Genomic DNA, 23,382 nt, shown 5'->3' on the forward strand with positions numbered 1-23,382 from the left:
ATTCATCCTAACAGTGAAATGTTAGTGAAAAGCCTGAGGTGGGTCTACTTATTTATCTGAGTTATGTGAGGATGAAAATATACTTTCTCTCTCGAAAACAAATATTTCTTTGAGAAGACTCTGGGGTATGTGTATATATGCATATATATGTATGTATATGCCTGGAAAATGACAGGACTTTGGAAGCTGAAGCTTTTCTAGGTAGCTAGCCCTAGCTGGAGGCTGTTCTTTCAGCCAATCAAAACAGTGCAACAAGATATGCATTAGATAGGTGCCCCCTCCTGCCCCCCTTTTTATTAATCACAGGCAGAACTGGCAAATTTGGAATTAAACATGATTTTCATAGTCCTACTACAATACTAGTTTGCATCAAAATAGTTTTGTATCACTGTAACTTGAGTGTCCAAATTTAGATTTGTGCTACATGAAAGAACTAAAGAAAATTACAGGTGTTTGCAATTCCTGTATTTTGAAATGCTTTAACGATAATTTTTTTATCTAGCAAGTTGCTTAAGGTTTGCTGACTTTTAAGCAGGTGAAGTGTCCCTGTGGCATCACTTCAGAGTGACTATTCATGTAATTAAAGTTAGACACCTGTTTAAGACACAGCTGCATTGAATTGAGTCAAGAAATAAAAATTAGGCCCTCACTGTACAGATGTTTAAGCATGAGGTTAAGCATGTGTATATTGTCAAGTAATTTTTCTAAGACCACTCAAGTGACTAATATAGGTTAAGTGCCAGTATAAGAATGTTTGTAACACTGGGGACCACTTTTTATTTGTTTCATATGTTAATGAATGAATTTAATTCTGCTCTCCAGTATGTCTTCCTTTATCCAGTTGCTTGTGGAAACTCTTGTTTGACAGCAGGAGTTGGGTCATAAGTATGTACCTGGAACTAGAAAGGCTATGATAACCTAAACTTCTCTTCTTCCTGGTGAATATTTTAGATAGTTTATATACAAAGACATATTGAAAAGCTGACTTTGACTGCTTTCCATAAACTGCAAAATGAGAGAGGATCCCAGCACAAATATACACCCACTTAAAGTATTTTTCCTGAATGTGCTTGTTGCTTCAAACCTCCATGTGGTTAGAAAAACAAACTTCAGCACTAAGACTTCTCAAATCTGCATTATAAAATAAAATGGAACATACACTCCCGATGGTAAAATATTATTTGCTAACGTGTTCCAAAAACCATGCTAGGCAAAAGGCAGTAAAAGTATCTTAAAAAAAAAAAAAAAAAAAGTTGGATATAAAACCTAGCACCTAGCAGATGTGTTTTTCTGTTTTAGTGAAAAAAGCACCTACTTATTGGAATGAATGGGAGACTCAAAAGAGGATCTGGTGGATACAATATTTTCTCTCTTTTGGGAAAGATGAGGTGGAGAAGAAGTTATTAAATGTTTACTTATGCATTTGTAAGTTTGAAAGCATTCCTTTGTTCACTGCTTATAAATGTGATCAGTAGAATCTCTGAAACTTGCACATTTTGTAAGCACTGATCAGTGTGGAGAGCTGCCTCCAGTAAATAGTGCCTTTATGATGCAAGAGGGAAGGGGGAGAAAAAGAGGGAGAGACCAGGTATAGCTCATGATTTTACAGCTATAAAACCATGTTTCTGGTTATTTGCTAATGGCTTGGGAGGGGCGAGTGGTGTGTATGGAGAGGATCAATTATTTTGTACTTGGGGGTTAAACTTTTTCCAGTAATCAAATGGGGGAGTTGTCTTCTGAGAGAACCTGTATGTTGATTATATAACACCGGGCTTATAATAAATATAATCAAAAGCACTTCAGTGCTTAAGTCCTTGTTTTGCATTTCCCATTCACAGTCGAGAGCTCGATTTGCTTTCACGATTTAGTTGCATGCACCTGAACTGCTTTAAACTTCCCATATTAAAAGCATTTTAAGAAGCTTTTTTCCTTAAGCTGTGTACGTTCTTATTTCAATTAAATCGAGGGTCTTGTAAATCAAGAGTAGTCTTGCATCAGTCGGAGCAGACTTCTAACCCAGCTCTGTACGCCGTGTTCTCACTGTACTTCTCATGACGCGAGTTCAGACCACAGCCTGTTCCTTTTTCTTGTAGCCACGTTTCTGTTGCAGGGTATCCCGTGCAAGTAAATATTTTGTTTATGCTCATGTTAGGCTCTTAAAAGCTATTTTCGGGGACTTCTTTGTTTGTCAAATACCGTTACATTGCCAAAAATGTGATTGATGTGCGCTTGAACGGGAATCACTTGCATTGCGAATGACTTAAAACTTTAAACTGTTAACAGCTTAAAGGGACATTTATAACAGGCACATTTATTTTTCTGGTGAGGGTGTACCAGAAAAATGAATCTTCCAGTGAGATTACTGGATGAAGAGGAAAAGATTAGTTATCCTTTTTCATTCTGACACTGATAATTTTAACCTACGATTCGTTCCCTTGAGACACCTGAAGGATGGTGAATTCTCACAAATGAATAGGAACAAGAATGAAATGCTTCATTCCAAGTGTCGTCTTTAGGTGTAGTATAACTTTCTCATTGACATTTTCTCCTTAAACGTGAGAGGAAACAGTAGTAGTTTAAGGTTATGCTTTTAAAAGGATTAAGTATTATCTTCAATGTATATTTTTCTTCCTGCTGGGAGTTACTAAGATGTGTCGAGATGTGAAAGTTGACTCTGATGCATAAAACGACGTTGTTAAAAACCTACTAACAAAGACGAGCATGTCGCTTTACCACGTCAAAACTGCTTCACCTGTCATTTTGACCCCAGCATGTGGAAACGAGTGCGGCAGTCTTGAGGGGAATAGCTCTTCCTCCAGAAGGAAGTGATCGGCGCTCCCCGAACCAGTTGCCTTTTTTTTTTTTTCTTCTTCTTCTTTTTTTTTTTTTTTTCCCTCCCCTCTTTTTAGTACGAGGAAGAAAATCGCTTCAAGCGATTGACAAGAATGGAAGCCGCGCGGCGCGGCTGGAAGCTGCGCGGGGGTGCGCGGCCCCGGGGTGCGCGGGGGGTGCGCGGGGGCTGCGCGGCCCCGCGGAGCGCTCGCTTCGGGCGCCGCAGCCGCCCCGGCACCGCTCCCCGCTGCTGAGCCGGAGGCGCTTTCGGTCCCGGCGCCGCGAAGCCCTTTCCCCCAAGCCTCGGGCGTGCTCGTATTTATGTCGCTAAATTGTATTTAGAACCGCGTGCGAGCAGGACGCGGAAGATACGCTGCTGGAGGCTTGCTTCCCTTTACCGCGGGGTCCTCGTAAGGTCTTGCGGGGATTTTTCCCAAGCCAGCGCGCTCATCCCTCCCGGAGTTACACGGCGCCGTTTACCTGCCGCTGAAACCGACTCCCTTAGCCGAACCGCAGAAACCTCTAAAGTCCAAGTCCAAATTAAGCGGCGGTTGCACTAGAATAACCGCTGCTTTTACTCAGTGAATTTACATCAGAAGAGTCTGAGAGATGGGCTTCCCCCAAACGGTATTTAAACCAAGTGCTTGGAATGGGGGAATCTGGATCAGGAGTTTATAATCTCAGAAGTATTTCAGAACTCCTGTCTTTTAAAGATACGCTGCAAAGGAGAGAAACTTAGGTGGGAGGGCGAGAGAATTCTCTCCCCGAAAGCGCTTCCTCTGCCAGGAGCCGGTGAGAGGAGCCGGCGCGGGGCTGTGCCGCCCGCAGCGCTTCCGAGCTCGCCCCCCGCGTGGGGAGGGCACCCCACGGCCAGCAGCCCCCGCTGGGGCGGGAGGGGAAAGCTCTGTTCATTTGTCCCCGAAGTGCAAAATTCTGGTGGCAGCTGTTTGGGGCGAAGAGAGTGCATCTCCTCTGACCCGCGCCGCTGCCCTCTGACCCGCTCTGAAGCCCGAAAAGCCGCGCTCCCCGGGGGCCGCGGCACACGCGGCCCATTGTTCCCAAAGCTGGCACGGTCCCGCCGGGCGCGCCCGGGCTTCGCGCAAGCGACCGGGCTGGAACTGAATTAGCATCTGGGTTGGATCCGAGCAGACTCCCTTTCAAGCGTTACAGGGACAGACTCGGCTTCATCACTAGGAGCGGGGGACTTCAGTTGGTAGGAAACGTTTTCTCCCTCTGAATACCTCGGCCAAGGTTAGATCGAGTGGGAATTCCACCCCCTCCTCTTCCGTCCCTGCTCCAGGTTTAAGAATAAATGCAGAAACAGTCAGAGTGGCATTGCCAAAAATGATCTTCGTACAAAGAGGGGGCTTTTATTCGAGGAAATGTACCCACGCCTATTATGAAATGGTCAAAAAAAAAAAAAAACAAACCAAAAACAACCAACAAACAAAAAAAATCACTCAAACCAAACCCCACCATAATATGCCTTACCATCGCCTGTACATTTACATTGTATGTTCTTGTTTTCTCACTTTTTTTTTTTTTTTTAAGTATCTTACTCTGTTTATTTGGATTCGGTTATTTTATACTGAGAAATTGCATCTCAAAGATGCTAAGATCATATCTTGAAAGGTTGGCCTCCACTCTATAACGCCATCAAACTGCTGTTGCTTTTCTTCAACGTTAAAATAACGCCAGCCTTGCCTTTTGCTAACCTGGCAAAATCACTTACTGCATATTTATCAATTTGGGGAGGTGGGTTAGCATGGTAAATCTCCTTGAACAAAGATTGTGTGAGATGTATTAGTTCATCCAATACCATGTCTGTCACTTATGTAGACAGAATAATTCAGAGTCCCGGCTTTGCCCTCAATCGTGCTTGAATTAAGGATAAATTTTTATGGAAGTTGTATGGGAAGATTTTCAATCACGAATTTTTTTGAGAGAGAACTACTTGAAATTCCATTAAAATAATATAGCATTTAATAGAAAGGTGGCTTTTTGAAATGCATCAGAACATGGATGGAAGGAGTTGGGATTTATTCTGAAATGGAAATTATAGTTCTGTTCCGTCAAAAAAAAAAAAAAAAAAAAAAAAAGGCAGGTTAAAGAGAGGAGCTGCACATAATGAGTCAAGGAAATCCTTGCGCTGTCCCTTTAACTACCGAACATCTGATTCCCTCATCTGGCAGATGGTCTCTGAGCACAGATTTGCATTCATTGTCTTGAAATCTGTTTTCGCGTTGGTGTTATATAGATTTCAGAGGCAGATCTATACACAGATCAGAATACAAAAGGGCCAGGAGGAAAATATCACTAAGGCAGAGTGTTTTTAAAAAAAAATAAGATACATGCAGACGCAGATATCGTCCCGGTTCACAGCGGGCTGGGCTGAGGAGAGCTTCAACTTGCTTTAATGCGAATTTTTGCCTACGTTAAATGTTACAAAAAGTTTTCGGGCTAGACCTGCCAGCTCGCGTATAGCGAGAACTTCGGGCTGCTCTGGGTGCGTTGCCGTCCCTCACTCGCCCTTGCTGGTGCAGGCACTCTCCGCATGCAGAGCCCCCTCCGGGCATTAGCACCGCGACCCGGTTGATTCCCTCGGAGCACTTCTGTCACTTTTATTTATTTATACACCGCGCCTGCGAGCAAACCTGCCGCCTACCCGTGCCACTGCTGTGTTATTACAGTACGGGACAGCTTCCCCGGGGCCGCCGCTTGCCGCGGGGCGGGCGGCTCTGACATTGAATTTGAAGTTACCCGGCCCGGGGTAGCGCGGGGCCGGCCCCGCCCCGCCCCGCCGGCCCCGCCCCGCGGCAGCACCCCCGGCCCCGCCCCGCCGCCCGCCGGCCCGCCAATCGGCGGAGGCGATGCAAATGAAACCCCCTTATTTGGGCGAGGCCCCGCCCCCCGCCCGGTATGGCTGCTCCCACCGCTGTAACCCATTCATGGTGCCCGGCCGGGGAGCGACCGGCTCTGCCCAGGCGTCCTGTGGAACCACACTCTCTTTAGCTCCATTTCTGCCTTTCTTTTACAATATATCCCGCTGCTTTTTTTTTTTTTTTTTTTTTTTTTTTTTTTTTCCCTCCCCCTCCTCTGGATTAGGCAGCAATCAATCCTTCTCCCTGCGTCTGTTGAGAAGCAGGTGATCCTTGTTAACAGCGCTCAGTTTCTGGATGCAGTTTTCTCTCCTGCGTGTGAAGGATGATGATACCAGGCAAGACTGAATCAGCATAACTTTTACTTTGCAAGAGGAAAAACTTTTTTCCCTATTTGAAGGCATTAAAAACACGTAGCATTTAAAAGCAGAAGAAGTTGGTTTTAAAGCTGAACTCCACTTTCCTGGGATTTGTGTGTGGCAATTTCAAAGGCTGCGTCTTTTCCTTTTTTTTTTTTTTTTTTTTTTTTTTTTCTCCTCCCTTATCTCCCGAAAGGAAACTGTTGCTAGTTGGAATAGACTTCTTAAATGTTTGGGATTCAAGATACTTTAGGAAGAGGACCAATTCTGAAAGATAAATCTCTAGGTTCTGAAATGGATTCCGTCAGGTCTTGGGTCAGAAACGTTGGGGTTGTGGATGCAAACGTAGCAGCACAAAGGTAACCGTAACTATTTCTCCCCCACTTTCCGCCCGCTTTTTTTTTTTTTTTTTTTTTTTTTTTTTAAAGTAAGCCTTTTATTTACTCCCCGTTGTTTGCACTTGATATTAAACTTATTTTCTCCCTTTCTGTCCCGCTCCCTGTCTCCTCTAGTCAGTGAAAATACAAGGTAGTACAGCCAGAGCGAGGGAGAAGTGCTCCGAAAACAGAGAGCATCAGGAGCCCTAAAATCCAGTGCGGGCATCAGCTGACAGATCGGATCATTGTTTCTTTTCCTGCACAAGGCGGGTGCATTGGTTATACCGAGCGATACAGACTACTCCTTCCCGCTTTCTGGGTCAGACAGCCGAATAGGAGTGGACCAAGTTAGCATTAACTTAAATGTGGATTTCTTCCCCCGCCTCCCCCTCCCACCCCCTCCTCCCGGCCCATCTTGTTTTACTTAATTCAAGTGGCTACCGTAGGCACTGCCGAAATCTTAACCCGTGGCTTCACGGCTGCTAGCTGACTCCAACCGGCAAGCAGCGAGCAGAGCGGGGGCTGGGGGGAGCGGAGCCCGCGGGCTGCCGGCTCAGCCCGCCTCCAGCCCCCCGCTTGCGGGGAGCACCTGCCTGCGCGTCCCAAAGATCTCTGCTGCTCCGAAACGCGAGTGAGCACACCGTAAGCACACCGAACTGGGGGCTCGTCTGCTTGACTTTTTACTTGGTTGGTCGGTGTAGCTTCCCCCTCCCGCCTTTATTTTCTCTTCTCGGCCAAGTCGGCACAAGACCGTTATTCCAGACTCTTCCCGTTAGGGGTAAAACGATTAAAACCCTTTTAGGTAAAAATATTTGTTTTTCCTCGCTCTCTGGATACCTTTTTTTTTTTAAATAATAATAATTAAAAAATAGTAGCGTCGGGGAAGGGGAAAGGTAAATTGGTCCCGGGAATAAGTTAGGTTTTATTTAGTATAGAGGCAAGGTGAAGGGTATATAACAGCAGATGGGACTTCACATGGAACAGGGACTTTATAGAAATAGTACATCCATGCTTTCCACACACACACACCCCGGCCTGATCCATGAGCAAGGTTTTCCAAACGCTATGGCAGGAGTTATCAGAGTTTTATGAATGTTGATAGACGGTTTAATAAATACGAGGAGAGGGGGGGGCAGAGGTTTATTCCTGGAGAAACCGAAAGTAAAAGGAAACGGCTCCGAAGAAGCCTCTAATTCGCGGGAGCGATGGAGATGCAGCTGCATTGTGCCGGGGTGGGGGGGGTGGCATAGCCAGGTTTTCTTCAGAGATCAGTAACAAACCAAGAAATCCCGAGTTCTTACATGAAAAACGAGAGGAAGCCCCAAACTAGGTGCAGTAGTGGCGGATGTGGTGAGTTCACACTGTACCTGTTTGGCAATGGAAAACACAGGGAAACATCTGTAGTTCTCCGAAAGAGTCAAATAGTTTTGCTAATACGGTGGAGCTATTTTGGGGACTGAAAACAGAAGGTGTTCGCACTCCTAACTTGTCTGGCAGATAGACTTAAGCTTAAGTTTATTAATAAATACAGAGGGGCTCATGTGCACCTTTTTTCTCTGCAGTAGATAGAAATCAGCATTAGGGAGAGGGAGCTACAACTAGTTTCACTAAAATGTAGCTGCAGTTAGGGATATTGTGGATACACAAAAGCATCTGAATCTTTCCAAGCTGGGAAATGTCACTACGTTTTCTGTGGTTAGGGACAAGATTTGGGCAAGGGCTAATTAACTTGAGTCTAAATTCTTCCGATTTAAATTGGAAACTGAAGACCCAGGCATCGGTTCAAATAGGTCAGTGACTAAAGACTACATTGACAAACTTGGCTGCTGAGGAAGGCAGATGCTCTGTTTGAAACTACTGGTCTTTTACCTAAAATGTAGGTGCCCTCGAGTTGACAGTCTGCTTGTAGGAAATATTTGAAGGTCGCTTGTCTTCTCCTACAGGCAAGGTGAATGATACTGGGATGTACAGATAGCACTTCCAGGCTCTCTGATATGTTACATCCACTTCCCACCCTGCACTTTGCATTCCAGAAATGAGTGTGACAGGCAAGAAGCAAATAGGTAGAGAAGTCAGTAAAACACTTCACCGCGTTTAGCAATAACCGATCTCTTGACATTGGGGGTCTGTAAATGATTCTTGTCCTCGGAGCGTGAGGGCACAGACACGGGGGCCGAGCCGAGCGTTGGTGACAGCCCCAGGTTGGGCACAGCCCCTGCCCCGGCCCGCTGCCGTGCTGGGCTGCCGCCGCTCGCACGCCCCGGCCGGGCCGCAGGGAAGTGGGAATAAATAATCCCTGCTCCCAACCTCGGCTGGCACTCGCACAAGCTGGACTGTTCCCGGCTTCCCTCCGAGCGTGTTCTGCCTTTTCTGTTGATGTTTTGCTGTTACTACTGCACAACCTGGTAATGTCTTTGTCTCTCCCCCCCCACACCCCATCCCGTATGTTTCCTCCACAGCGGAGTAGCTTTGTCCAGAGCTCACTTTGAAAAGCAGCCACCCTCCAACTTGAGGAAATCCAATTTCTTTCACTTTGTTCTGGCTCTCTACGACAGACAGGGGCAGCCCGTGGAAATAGAGAGGACAGCTTTTGTGGACTTTGTAGAAAATGATAAAGTAAGGCTTGTTATCTTTCTTCTTCTCCTCTCCAAATTTGATCTTTTCTTCTCCCCTGTTGAGCTGCTAACTTTTAATACCTGTTGCCCCTAACAAAATACAATCAGGTCTTGGTCAAGGGTTCAGGTGCTTTGGTAGAGCTGTTGCCTTCCGTGTGCTGCTGTAGTTAAAAAGGTTTGCAAGCCTCTGCTGTATCAGGAATACAGTGGGAATTTCATACATTCACTAAAAATAGAACAAAAACATTTTATGGGGGACAAATGCAGTGCTTTTTTTTGCCTTTTTTTTTTTTTTTTTTTGCTACCTACCAGATCTGCCAAGTTTTATTAGTACCCTAACAGAAGTGGAATCTGACCAGTAATATGTCATATTATGTGTTGAGCTTGATTATATGTATTTCTTAAGACTCCAAACTCAATGGCAGAACTTGAAAAGCATTTGCTTTTGGAATTTAATCCACATGTTGACCACATTGTTTTTACCATAATTTTCTTAATAAATAACTATCTGCTAGGAAATTATATGAAAAAACCCATTCAAGAATCATCCCTGTAACATAACCTTCAGGAAATAAATAATGATAATGACTCAGTATAACACTACTGCAAAGTAATGAACACGTTCAGTCTGCTTTATATTAACTAATTTGAAATGTACAAATTTGCCTCAGTGTAATGCCTCGAAAAAGTTGAGAGCATAATAGCAAATCAGGGAGGAAAAGAAGTTCTTGAACTCCTACAGGAAAAGATGTCAGCAGTATTTTGTAGTTTGTCCTGGGTCATTCGGAAGGTTAATATATCCCAATCAGTGGATTCACCTCTCAGAATTTTAATGAACTTTGTTGTCACTTCCATCATGATTATCAGCTTTTGCATTTTAAATGTGCCAAGTGTAAGTTCTGGAAGAATTTTTTTTTTTTTTTTAAATTCTCTCTTACAGGAGCAAGGCAATGAAAAGACGAACAATGGCACACATTACAAACTCCAACTCCTTTATAGCAACGGTGAGTCCCTTTTCCAGTCACCTTCTGTAAGTTGTACAGTGAGGCAAGGTTTGTAGGTGCTGTCACTATTTCCTAAAATACACAGAAACTCCCTTGCATGATGCTCCTTCAGTGTAGGGATGGGCTTTGAAGTTTTACCTGGTGTGGATGGGCTTGAGAAACACACTAGAGGAAGCAGAACTAAATGGCCTTTCTGAGGATGTTTAATAAGGCACTAGATGAAACTAAATGGTTTTGTTCTGATGTTTAGGGAAAGATGCATATAACAGCACTATTTATTACTCTCCTCTCTCGCTCTAGGTGTCAGGACTGAACAGGATCTGTATGTTAGACTCATCGATTCAGTCACTAAGCAGGTGAGCACAGCTAATATGTGCCGTGCTAGCCTGTCCTGCCTCAGCCTTCCTTTTTTCTTAACATTCCTCTGCATGTTTTTCTTCTCTGGATCATTTTTGTCTTTTGTTCATCTGTATTGCAGAGCTTATTTTTGAGGGCAATTGAAAAGTAATGCTCTTGAGTATCTTTTTTTTTGGATGGTTTTTATCCACTTTTTATCAATATTTATGTATAAGTTGCTTGCCCTGCTCATAAAGGCTGTGGGGGAAGGTATTGATTTGAAAGCAGTGGTGAAAAGCCTTCACCTCAGATCTAAATATTATGACAAATAAGTAACCCCCTGATGCTACTGGTGACACCTTTTCTTATTTTTTGTAGCCCATAACTTACGAAGGACAGAATAAGAATCCCGAAATGTGCAGAGTTTTGCTTACCCATGAAGTCATGTGCAGGTAAGACGACTTTATTAATGGCGCATTATTTGTTAAGTTTGTTTCCATAGATGCCAAAATGGCCTTTCAGATTAAGCTGTAGGTAGGAAGAGTTTCATTTTGTTTGTTTGTTTTGTTGTCAAGTCAGAGATTCCTTGTGTAAGAAGACTTTCTTTTTATATGTGGATAATACTTGATTTGGGTTCAATACAGACACTTGGGTTTGGTGGTTTTGTGTTGTGGTTTGGTTTGGTTTGGTTTGGTTTTTTTAACTGCAAAACATTTAGCAATCCAGGTCCACAGCCTGAGCTGTGCTATTTTTGTTTAAACTAGGCCTTTGTATGTGTTGTTTAAATCGAGATTTTTCATATGCTTATTTCTTACAAAATTCATGCTCACTTTTTGAGAATGAGCAGTTTAACTTAGATTTATACCTGGAAATGAAAAGATGTTCTTCATGTAATTTTCTGCGGTGAAATATTTTAAATTTCTTAATTAAATTATCATCACTAACATTTTAAAATTTTGCTTAGTTCTATCCCAACCAAAAAAGAAACACCTCAAACCAAAACACAAATCCTTTTCTATATACTGTAAACAATATTTAGGGGACTTCCACCTTTTAATTAAGAAATACACTATTTTTATCATGTAAAGTTATAAATTAGAGGGTAAAATGAGTTGAGGATGTTTCTAATAACATTTGCGTAAGTCTGAAGTTACATGTACCTTATGTATGTACATCGTGCTTCCATGGTAACTTATTACTTTTCCTGTTCTTGTGTAATTAAATTTTTTTCAATACATATAACAATGCAAACAGTCAATGTTCTTATATTAAAATGTGCTAAATTGTGCATAGAATGTTCTTTCATAAAATGAAAGGCAAAACCGATCTTGACCTTTATTAAACACAGTTTGTGATTTATTGTTTAGTGGGAGGGGGTTAAGGACTGAATGTTGCTTCTTTTAATGTTGCGGCTTCTACTTAAAAAAAAAAATCAAGTAGTCTTTTAATATAGTAGTAAGAGCAGCTTATTTGGATAGACTTCTTGTCACGGGAAAGTCTTAGTTTCAGTACTTTAACAATTATATCAACAATTCCATTGCTTTTTAAATATAATAAGAATCAAGTAAATGTATAGTGTTTATCTGTGCTTTGCTCTCATTAATTAAGAAAATCAGCATTGTTACTTTTCACCAACATTCACATATGTATGCACAAACACAGCATATATTATGTATGAGAGATGCATACGGTGTGCTTTACAAGGACCTGTAGATGTAGTAGCAAAAATCTAAGGTATATATGTTACTTGCTGGCACATCTAGAACTTCTGTATGTATTTAAATATATATGCTGTCCGTATTGCTGAAAGTCTTCACTGTAACTGAGTGAACATTAGAGAAGAAAAAATCTTTGAATTGCTGCTCTGCAGTTGGGTCCTGGATTGTGATAACAAAATAACAGTTAGCTTACTTCATCTTTCTCCACTCTTCCTGTATAAAGTGCAGTTCTATTTTAGAGGTTAAAATATTTCGCCAAACACCGGTACCTTCCCATGCAAATGTACTTTAAAATAAAATTAATTTGGCTTTTTACCCCATGTCCTCTCCATGCCTTTAGAGTATCAAACGCTCCGTTCATCTTTTATGTTCCTGGTCTCCACTGATGCCTATGAACATATTCCGTGCTTGATTTAAGGCAGTGTTCTACAAATGTAAACCATTATTCCGATTATACTGAACTCTCCTGCTTGGTAGATTAACTGGGGAAGAATTACAACTCGGGGACATCCTTTCCATGTAAAAAGCAGATTAGTGAACGACATCAAAAGTGCTCTGTAACCTAATTAAGACATTTGATTTTAAATGTCGTGTTTTCCTAAAGTATCTCTGCACAGGATGCTGAGTATTCTGGAGAGGCATTACACCTATCACTTTGAATAATGCCAAGGGAATGGATCCAACTCTAGTTAAACTTGACATTTTATTTTATTTCTTTTAAGTACAATAATCAAATCTTCCTCATTGTGTGCTGCTTAAGTGGCAGCATCAATTTTTAAAGCCCCTAGTTTAGTTTGCATTAGTAACAGTATATAAAAATTTAATGCACTGTACCCACTCTGCTGTTCAAATTGATGCCTACTGCTTTTAAAAAGAAGGGTCTGCCTGTCTTTCTGCTCCTCTCCTTCCACTCCTCGCTAGTTGAAGGTAGGCTCTCTTTTTTGGTGTGTTTTTGTCTGTAATCACACACGCAGATATTCTTGCTGTATAGAGACAAGTGCATCCGAAACTCCGCATCTTCCACTCAGACAGTGACAGATGCATGCTTAGCAGGAAAGTTGTCTAAATATTGATACGGCTACAACAATCTGTCATACCAATTGAAAGTTAAACTCTCAACTCTCAATAATTAGTGCTTTCATTGAGAGGCTCTATTTATTTGTTTGCAGATCTGAAATTTTTCATATGGGTTATTACGGCCTAATGGGAACTGTTCCTGTTAGGTGGGTTTATCTTAAATACACAGTCTTTCCCCCCCAGTGGTTGGAAATCAAGGTAAACAGTCTCCTCTCCTGGAATAACTTTTTTCTCCTCTTCTTTTTCTTCCAATTATCGACTAAGAGGAAACTAGTTGTTATGCTGCTGCCAGCAACCCCCTATGCCCTCAATGCTCAGAGGGTTAAAAGGTATTATAATTTGAACAGAAGTAGTCTCAGGGCCTACAGCTGGCTAATAACAGAGTTGTATTGAGTGCAAGCAAGCCCCACAGCTGTGACTTTCGCCACAAGGCTCAGACTAGACGGGAGCTCTAATCAGCTGGGCCAGGCGGCCACTGGGGCCTGTGTCTTTATCGGCCAGATGGTGTGAATTTAGACACTTTTGTTATGCAATTGCAGGGAGGAGTTGGGGAGAAGAAAACAAAACAAAGGCCACCATGCTGTGAGCTTATTTGAGTTTGAAATTAGAGACAGATTTTTTTTTTTTTTTTTTTTTTGGGGGGGGGTTGGATGGTGGGGAGGGGAGGGAAGGGAAGTTGAGGACTGAATTTTAAAACCATTTTAGTCAAGTGTGAGGAGGGAAAGGATGCAAGTTTGCCTTTGACATGAGCCTTCTTGAGTATTCAGTTTGTAGATCTGGTGTTGTCTCTGGTAGCTTCTTAGTTTCTATGTTGGTTTTAATTTTTTTTTTTTTTTCAGGACTGTTTGTATAGTAAACCATTCTTTTTTCCATGTAGATCTAGTTAAAGGGGAAAGTATAATAAGAAAAGGTGTAGAAAAAAGAAGTGCTAGGCCTTGATATTTTTGTTTTAAGCAAATGAGCATCCCTAAAGGTATGTTCGTAGCACAACACTGTAGCAGAAGTGTAAATATTGGGGAAGTTATGCCAGTAATTTGCTTTAATAGAATAATGTAGGCTTGATCTTGGACCGCCAGAGTTTGGGATTTTTGCCATTGATTTAAATTGGAACAAGCCAATTCTGTTACAGACAGTATTTGTAAAACAAACCCTCTAGAAATATTAGTGCTTGGATACTGTGATGAAGTACTTGGAAACAGGGATTTAAAGATTTGAGAGGTACTTTTGCCTAAACGCTGGGCTGAAACATCCTCACTCTTTAAAAGCACTCTGATTTACGTGTAAACTAGTCATTCACTGGAAGTGAGTGGCTGTTTTCCCTAATCAAGACATTTTTTCATATATTTGGGTTTAAAAAGTATTACAGTCAAAGGGAAAACAATCTAGCACTCTAACAAAAATCTGTTACCCATGTGTGATAAGAATGTAGATATTTGTAAAATATTTGGAGAACTTTAGCTGTAAGGCCCAGTTTTAGAAGGAAAATTTTTAAGTATTACAAATGTAAAGTTCCTAACTGCAATAATTGTGCAGACTAAAATAAAACAAGATGTGCTTATTTCGGAACCCAGCCACTTTGTATTCCAATCTGGCATAATTCATCCTAAAACACTTAGCATGCCAAGAAGTGGCAACCTCTCTAGGAAGAGTATATGAGCTGATGAGATGTGGTGGAGGTACTGCTGGTGTGTTCCGTTTGAACGGTACTGTGGTGTAGTGCAATCAGAAATATTTTTTTATGACCAGCTGTGTAAGTGAACGTGACTGAAGGATATCTCATTTAGTATTATTGCAAAGAGAGGAAATAACTGCTGTAAAAAAAAACAACCCAAACCAACAAATACAAAACACTAAAAAATATTTTAAAAATTGAGTTCCTTTTGTTATTTTATTATAGCAGCATGTAAACCAGCAAGGCATTTATTCCCAATGTTATTTACAATGCATTGTTATTTCGGGCATGTCAGAAGTACATGCCAAATTTATATTCTTCTAAGTGAGGGTCTTCTGTTTTGTTTTGTTTTTTTTTTTTTTTTTCTTTAGAAAATATCTCACATCTTGGCTTTTAGCACAAAAATATGCAATTCTTTATAAACAATCATTAAGCAGTGAAATGCATAAAAGATGCACTTAATAAAAAAGTTGGGAGAAGGAGGGAGTGGGTTATTCTTAGCTGGTGTGAATTACCATAGCTTCACTGAAGTCGATGGAGCTATGACAATTTACAGCAGCTAGAGGGTCTGCCCCAGGGATTTTTAAATATTTAGTGTATCCTTTTATTTTAAAAGGACTAACATCAATGAATAAGTGCAGGTTTGAGGCAAAGGGAATGTAGAAATGTTGAAACAGTTAGAGCTGCTATTCAAATAGATCTGCTAGTTGTAGCTCATCTTGCCGGGCAATTTCAACTTGCAAACGGAAACTTCTTGGCACACACTGTAACTTGAGGAGTAAATGCATGCAGTTGAAATTTTTCATATCTGAAAGAGGGTTTTTGTCTAAACGCTTGTTTTAGGTATTTGTAATTAAATATTAGTCATTTCGAGAAAAAAAAACAAAACAAACTCATATTTTGCACTGCCTTCAGTGAATTAAAGCATTTTATTTCATTATTTTTTAAAAATTCCTCTGCTTCGAATTGCTCCCCAGTTGGAAAACTGTGATTCAGACCGACTTGAGAATTTTGCAAATGTATTCAGCACCTATTATACCACTGTACAAAACCCTAAACATTTTCTTGATTCCATGTGTAAATTTGAGCAACCTTAGGAGAATGTGAGAAACATAACTTGAAAAGACATTTTTGTAATTTAAGGCAAAATCTGATCTAGTGACTTCTGAGGCATATGAGACTTGTGATACACTCTCCTTATCTTCCCCTTCCCATGCTAGCTTTGGTTGCAACAAGCTATCTGAGCATCAGGACAGTTTAAATCTTCTAACAGACTTGTATGTTGCTACAAATTCTTAAAGTAGGGAATTTCAGAGCAAGGACTGTTCTTAAAGTCTGTTAAACTTTTGGTACTCAGCTGGTGTTTATGCAAGGAGCACCACCCACGTCTAAATCAGTGGGAAGATATAATGACCTGTCTCTTGATTTATTTTTTGTTTGTTTGTGTTCTTCTTATTATTATTAAAAATGGGAAAAGGAAATGCAATGGTTCTGTTCTTTCCTGAAGAAAGTTTAATTCCCTGGGAGTGAGGAACATCAAATAGTTCCTGAATGTAGGTTGTATTTCTCTGTACCATCTCCTGATATAGCTGTGTACACGTCTGTCCATGTGCACGCACACATGTATGCACTCAGTCAGCTCTGCATATGTGTACATGCACACCCACATAAATGTGTATGTAACATGGATATGATTCTGCAATACGTACCTTACTGCAGGCTCCTGATGGCAACAGCATTGTCTTGCATTTTCTTACCAAGCCAGATAAATATATGTATTTTATGTTGTCAGCTCGTCAGGGAGTTCTAACTTCTGTACAATCATGTAGGTGGCCACACAGTATAAAATGTGTATAAACACATGCTTAATCTTAAGGGTTTATGATCACTGAAACAATTGCAATGGCGTTTACAGATGAAATGCCAACCTGAAAAACTTCTCTTCTGATCTTTAGTAGGATCCAAGTATGTTCAGTTTCTGTTTCTCCATTGGTGCTACTATTGTGTTGCAGTTTCCTGTAGGCGTATGAAACTTAGAGGTTACCAGATATTTCATAATAAATCAGTTATTCGAATATAACAAGTAATTAGGTTGCTGATAGTCAATTCTAACACCTTCTTTTGACGGACTTTTAACCATACATAACACATGATACTCATGCCTGTAGTATCATTATGACATCTGTTAATCATTTATTAAGCCTTTATAAATAGCATCTTAGTCTAAAGTGTGACCATATTGTTGTTAATTTTTGGCTGGGAATTTCAAAAAAGACTATGGGGAGCCAAGTGCTAAACTCCAGCTGGAATCAACCAGGACTTGGGCACCCCATTCCCTTAGTTCTCCCTTCTGGAAAGCCTAGACAGAATTTTCTCAGTCACTCTTCAAGGCATAGACTGAGCCCTGAAGGTTTGCCGACACGACTTTTAGCTTCGCTATCAACTGTCATGGTAATTCCTAAATTTTGATTTTCTTTCTCTCTCTAGTCGGTGCTGTGAGAAGAAAAGCTGTGGCAACAGAAACGAGACTCCGTCTGACCCTGTGATCATTGACAGGTAAGGAAACAAATACCCATTTTCCTACAAAAGCAACCCAAAATTGTTGTCTGTGCTTTGAGGCGGCTGAGGGTCTTTCTTGACGGTTACCTGTCAGTGTCTCCCATTTGGGGATGTCTGTGCTTTCTAGTTTTTTACAAAAATGCCAGACCAAGAGCTGGTTAGCTTTAGTCCATCTGGGCTTACCTTGCCAAATTGTTGATGTTTATTTTTGAAATTATGTTCTCTGTATATCATTTTCATTCTGACCAAATATTCCATGTAGGCATCCAGAACATTTTCTATTCACCATGGATAGGATCCAAATGGATTACTGAGACAGATAAAGCTTTGAGCAACCTGGCAGCTTCAGTAATATTCTTTAACAAAATAACAATATTTTTGTGGAAATGTGGGGAGGAAGGAAGGGGTAAAGGCAGAAGAGCAACATATTAGGCAGGATTAAAACTGACAGTTTGGAGATTGTGAGCAATTTTAATTAGAGCAGCAGCTTCACATATTACTTGGTTCCAGATCCAGGTCTAGGTTCTGCTTGCCAGTTTGTAGGTAAATAACATAAATAGGGGAGAGCAGCAGTCTGTTAAATCACAAACTGGCACATGAAAAATTGTAAGTATTTGTGGAGGCTTAGGAAACTAGCTTGTGGAACTCACTGACTCTAAGTGTTGTTTGAGATCTGAAGTTCAGCAAGATTTGAAAAGGAAATATAAGAATAGGCAGAGCTGTTTGGAAAAGAAGTACACAACCAAGATCTCCAGAAAGAGAAGAGTAAATAAGGAACAGTCAGGAAGAAATCTTCCCCCCCTAGATTTTTAAAGAGCTTCTTTTCCCTGAAGCAGCTGGTAGAAGGGGCCAGTGGAGAGCTGATGAAGTAGGTGGATTGTGGATTCAGTTTTTATGTCTGTATGTGCCTGGCATGTTCTGTCTACATTCTAATAAGCATTATTTGTCATAGTGTTTCTTGTGAATTTGTTTTGGCATTCAGAATGGTCAAGCTGCTTTGAATAAGGTTCTACAATTATTTCCTTCATTTTTGCATCACAGAGTTAATATAAATAATTTTAGAACTTTGATGATGTGACAGGGTTCTTCCACTCCCTTTACTCCATGGTTTTCCCTTTTAATTTTGTACTTGGAAGTAGTGGTTGGGGCCAAATTTGGAAATTCCAGCAAACTGGGCTGTTTGTGTGGGTGCAGGGGGACATTTTCCTGACGAGAAGCAGAAGTCCTAGATATGCCATCTTGACCTTTTCTAAGAAATTTCTAGCTTATTTTTGCCTGTGTTGATGTTTGGTATGAATCTGCATTTGGGAACTTTCCAATTTGAATTTTCTGAAACTTGCCTTACTGCCTGAGAAGCAGCATGACGTGAAGCAGTATATTAGCTTATGCATTAAGACCATGAAGGGGGTAGTGCCTACCTCGAACTGAATTTGTCATCTTGAGGAAGCTGCATATTCTCATGCAAAATGAAGGTTCTGATGCTTTCTGTGGGGATTTGAGATCTGTTGATGTAAAATGCAATGGAAGTGAAGCTATTAGGAAGAACAGAGTTATTCTTTTGAACAACTGTATGTAAAATGTGCATCACAAGTCACCTGTGTGGTCAATGAGTCCTAACCTTTTCTAACTTGCTCCAAGCCTGGAACTTTTATTCCTAACTCCCTTGCTAACAGCATTCTGCCTGTAGGCATTCCTTTTGCACGGAAGCATCCTCTAGGTTCAGTCAGTCTGGCAGTTTCTTGCTGAGTGTCAGTTCTTCCCATTCATTTCTGTGCGTGCGTGTCTCAACTGCAAGTGAAATTTGGAGTTCAGTAGGGGTAATAATAAGGTAGATGAGAGAAATAAGGAGTACACCCTGATAAATCTGCCTCACTTGGTTTTAAAGGCAGTCACCAAATCAGATTTAGGCCACAGAGGAAAAAGATGATTACAAATCTGCACTGCTGTCTAGATTGTTCTGTTTGGTGAACAGAAGCTAAACTCAAAGCTAAATCTTTTTCTTGTTCTACAGAGAATCAGTAGTGCAGCATCTAGCAAATTACTCCCTCTTCTGTACGCTTGTTTCTATTCCACCACCTTACCCAGTTAAACAAGGTTTGAGGAGTGAGGGATAATCCTGTGTACTACATCTTAATCAACACATGTAATGCAAATATAATAACAAAGTTATGCTGTACATGTCTGTGCACAGAGGAATTCATTGTCTAGTCTGTCATCCTCAGACATTTCCACAGCAGTAAGTACAACTACTTAGGAGTTTAACTAAACAGTCTACTCTCCCAAGCTACATTCAATGGGGCTAATCTTTCTGTCTTTCAAACAAGCAGAATACTCTGCTGGAGAGTCATCTGTGTTTTGGACCAGCTTGGGGATCTGGGCAGCAGTGTTTTTAGTTATTTAGGCAGTCTTCGTATGGCTTCATTAGAAGAAAACATCTATGCTTAAGAACTTGGTAGCAGGTGGAATAAAATTTCTGAAATGCAGCTTGCAACTGTTTGCAGTCACGCAGGCCAATAAATATGGTAAGATTCTCAGTTCAGTGTTGCCTTCATGGTGAGTTTTTTCTTAGTTTAAAATGAACTATAGGTTTTCTTTAAAAATAATAATTGGAATGAAGGTTTTTTTCATTGTTTGAAATGATAGGTAAATGTATAAATTTGTCATGTAACAATGCAGCTGTTACATTCTAGCATGTCTTTAGAGAAGTGGGGAAAAAAAAGTGAAATGGAGAGAGAAGGGATTACAAAAATACTTCTGTGTTGTGCAGAGCCGTGTCTAAACAGTGTGTGTGAAGTGAAACAGGACTAGAGCTTTCCATTGAGAATAGAAGTGGAGGCCAGAGAAGAACTTGGTTGTCTGCAGGTTCTAGGCTCTCCCTTTGAGCCTGGGTAATTAATATGCATTGCTCTTGCTGCAGGATTCTGTGAAAAAATGGTGGCTGGCACTCCAGAGGTGTCATCTGCATTGTAATTCCAGCTGGGGGGTGGAATAACATGGTTGGATTGTACAATATAGAAAAGACCAACATGTTCAGAGCTATAGTAGGTGACTACCAGAAGGTGTGAGAGCAGAGATGGAACCCAGTTCTAGGTTGAGCTGTGTGTATAGCTTAGGTCTAGCAATTTCTGTGTTTGATTTGCAACTCCCACAAAGGCAGTGGTCTACTCAAATGTAAAGGATGTGGGAGGGCACCAACATCACTAATTTCTAAGATGTTTTACTGTACAAACATTCTGTGCATGGCAAGCAGGTTCCCTCAACAGCAAACGAGCTGCAAGGTAGAGGGGTTTAGAGTCCAAGGTGGAGCAAGCTCTGTATGGTACTCAGAGGTATACTCCGACCATGAGTGGGCACAAGTTAAATTGACTACTCGGAGGTACCCAAAGGGTGATGAAGAAGCAAGGAGAGGCATTGCTACTGGGTAGTTATACACTGATGGCTGCACTACTGTAACTTTATTGTTTATTGTTTTACTTTTTGCCTGAGCTAAGTGGCTGCATCTGGTCTGTATGCATCTGGTCTGCATCTGGTCTGTGCTGACTGCACACTTCTGACCATGCTATAGATGCAACCTACAAACCTCACAAGACTAATGAAGTATTCAAATCAGTTGAGGTTATAACTTGCCATCCAATGTTGCACTGAACTAAACATGCACCAAGTTTAGCCGAGTTCAAGGTCTACGTTACAGGTTGCTGCAAATGAACGTGACTCCACCAGTAGTATAGTGTTTTTCCCTTTATTTATTTCTCTCCCCTCTTCTTTGCTTTTTATAGACTGATGCTTAGACTATTGTGTTGGTTTACCTGTTTATTGCTGTAGGGAAGCACAATTCATTGGTGTTTGCTAAATCACGGAAGCTTGTATTGCTGTTTAAAAAAGAAGAAATAGTTCAGCAGGGGAAAAATGTCAGCCATATTGTTGTTGGGATTTTTCTTCTCCTTGAATGCATTCCAAAAGTTCTTATGCTGAATAAAACATTTCTGTTGTGACCTTTGCTCTGGGGACTAGATTTAGATCCTGAGGACCTTACAGTTATTTTTTCCATTCACTCTTGGAAACTAGCACTTTCCTATATGAAAAGGAGCTTCCTCACTGAAATTTACTGTGTACCCTCTCCCTCTGACAAAGTTCTGTAGGATACATTCAAGTATTTAGGTTCCTACAACATTCTGAGTCACAATTGCAGTGTAACTCAGTGCAGAATCTGACTTCAGAATGCTGCCTCTGTTTTAATGGCAGTGATAGAGCTCAAATCCTGTAATACTGCTATTTCAGGCATCAAAAAGCAAAACCAGACCTAACTCCACTGGAGCACAGGACTGAAAGGACCACTTGAACATATACGGGAGATTGTTTAGTCCAGAACCATTTTCAAAATATGCACTCCAAGCTTTTTGGACAAAACAAGCCACAGTCACATCTCAGTGTCAGAGCAAGTTTGAACTTTGCGTGCATGGTCAAAATTAATCAGAGCTAAACTGGTTCTAGTGTGTTCCCATGGTGGATCATAGCACTGGTGGTTTCCCAGGGATCTTAATTTCTATTCATCCTGTATTTCTGCTTAGTTTTGAATACCTGTGGAATTGGTAGGTCTATAAGACTTTAGAAATGTAAATGTTTTTGTTTCTTTTTCTCATGGCTGAAGTAGTAGTTCTTAATGTTCATTGTAATTCCTGGAAATCAGTGTGAACTTTGCTTACTAATGTTTCCTCCTGTGTTGAAATCATACATTGGGATATGAAGTGGATGGGTTGGGGTAGCTTTCAGACAGAAGGGCGGAAGTTTGTACTTTTGTAGATGATGCATCCCAAATGAAAGCTGTACTTTGTCATGCCTATATTATAATTACTTAGTTTGCTACCTTTCTCAACCCAATTATGCAAATAAAAAAAATCCTTGGTCTTATGATTAAGAGGCTGTGGATACTGCAAATGAATTAAATTCCTCGCTTTGCTACAGATTTTCTTTCTCATTTTAGGTGAGTTGTATAGTTTTGGATATAAATTCTCCATTCATCAAGTGGGAATGATTTTTGGTTTTAATTATTGTTTGTGTTTCTTGAAGATGTAAGCTCTTTAGAGCAGGTTATTTGGTGCACTTGCTACTCAATGCTTTGTCTAATTTACTAAAGCTGTGATCTAATTGAAACTTCCAGGGTATTGAGGAAAACTGGGTGACTTTTTCAGCTGAACCGTTTATTTGCTTTTTTTCCTTCTTCTAATAAGAGATAAACAGTCAAAAATAATTTTGATGTAATTCAAATGAAACATCTTAATTGAATTAAACAATGTGATACAACGGGAATGGGACAGACTTTTTTGTTACTATGGGGGAAATTACTTGGAACACCACTGCAAAACGTGAGCATAAGCTGTGTGCTGTGCGTAGCTGGCTGTCTTCATGGTTTTACTGTGTGGAGGCTCTCGAGTCCTGTGCTGTGTTTGAGCTGATGGAATGAGGTCATTTAGCTCAGATGCTTTAAGAAGCAGATCCTGGGTTCCATTCCTCCTACTGTTAACCTCAGCTCTTGTCCTGCAAAGAATCTAATGTGTTTTGTTACCACCTTTTATTTATGTATTTATTTATTGCGGTGGTTACTGAGGCTGTAGTGACGAGTGGGATCCCAGTGAGCTGCTGGCCTGTGTGGAATATTGCCATGGGTTGAGACCTGCACTAGCCGGCGGGTGGGGGCTGGGGGCCAGGCCTGTCGCTGGCGCAGCAGGACCACGCTGACTTGCACCAGCTGAGCCCTTGGCACAGTGCTTTCAGTAGATGGTGAACTACAGCCTTGGTCAGCTGACACCCGCTGTAAACATTCCGGCTTTTATTGTTTTTAAAGAAAAACCCCAAAGCATGAGCACAGCTGGCACACCTGTTAGCATCTTTGTAAAGAAGCAGAGGAGACTGGATTACATTCTTGTGCCGTGGGGGTCCATCCCTTCAATGCAGAA

The 23,382-nt window shown here is 41.0% G+C and overlaps 1 protein-coding gene across 2 annotated transcripts in view; it reads left to right on the plus strand.

Moving 5' to 3' along the window:
• The first annotated feature begins 5,901 nt into the window (after window positions 1-5,901).
• Window positions 5,902-23,382, plus strand: part of EBF2 (EBF transcription factor 2) — a 148,308-nt gene continuing 130,827 nt past the window's right edge. For both annotated transcript variants that reach the window (XM_042801561.1, XM_042801562.1), the window contains exons 1-6: window positions 5,902-6,429; window positions 8,907-9,063; window positions 10,003-10,066; window positions 10,367-10,422; window positions 10,781-10,854; window positions 17,357-17,425. In XM_042801561.1, the coding sequence (XP_042657495.1) occupies window positions 6,299-6,429; window positions 8,907-9,063; window positions 10,003-10,066; window positions 10,367-10,422; window positions 10,781-10,854; window positions 17,357-17,425 (551 nt within the window). In that variant the 5' untranslated portion in view covers window positions 5,902-6,298. The remainder of the gene's footprint in view (window positions 6,430-8,906; window positions 9,064-10,002; window positions 10,067-10,366; window positions 10,423-10,780; window positions 10,855-17,356; window positions 17,426-23,382) is intronic.

The sequence above is a fragment of the Tyto alba genome, unplaced genomic scaffold, assembly GCF_018691265.1.
Source record: "Tyto alba isolate M040663 unplaced genomic scaffold, T.alba_DEE_v4.0 Super-Scaffold_34, whole genome shotgun sequence".
Lineage (NCBI taxonomy): Eukaryota > Metazoa > Chordata > Aves > Strigiformes > Tytonidae > Tyto > Tyto alba.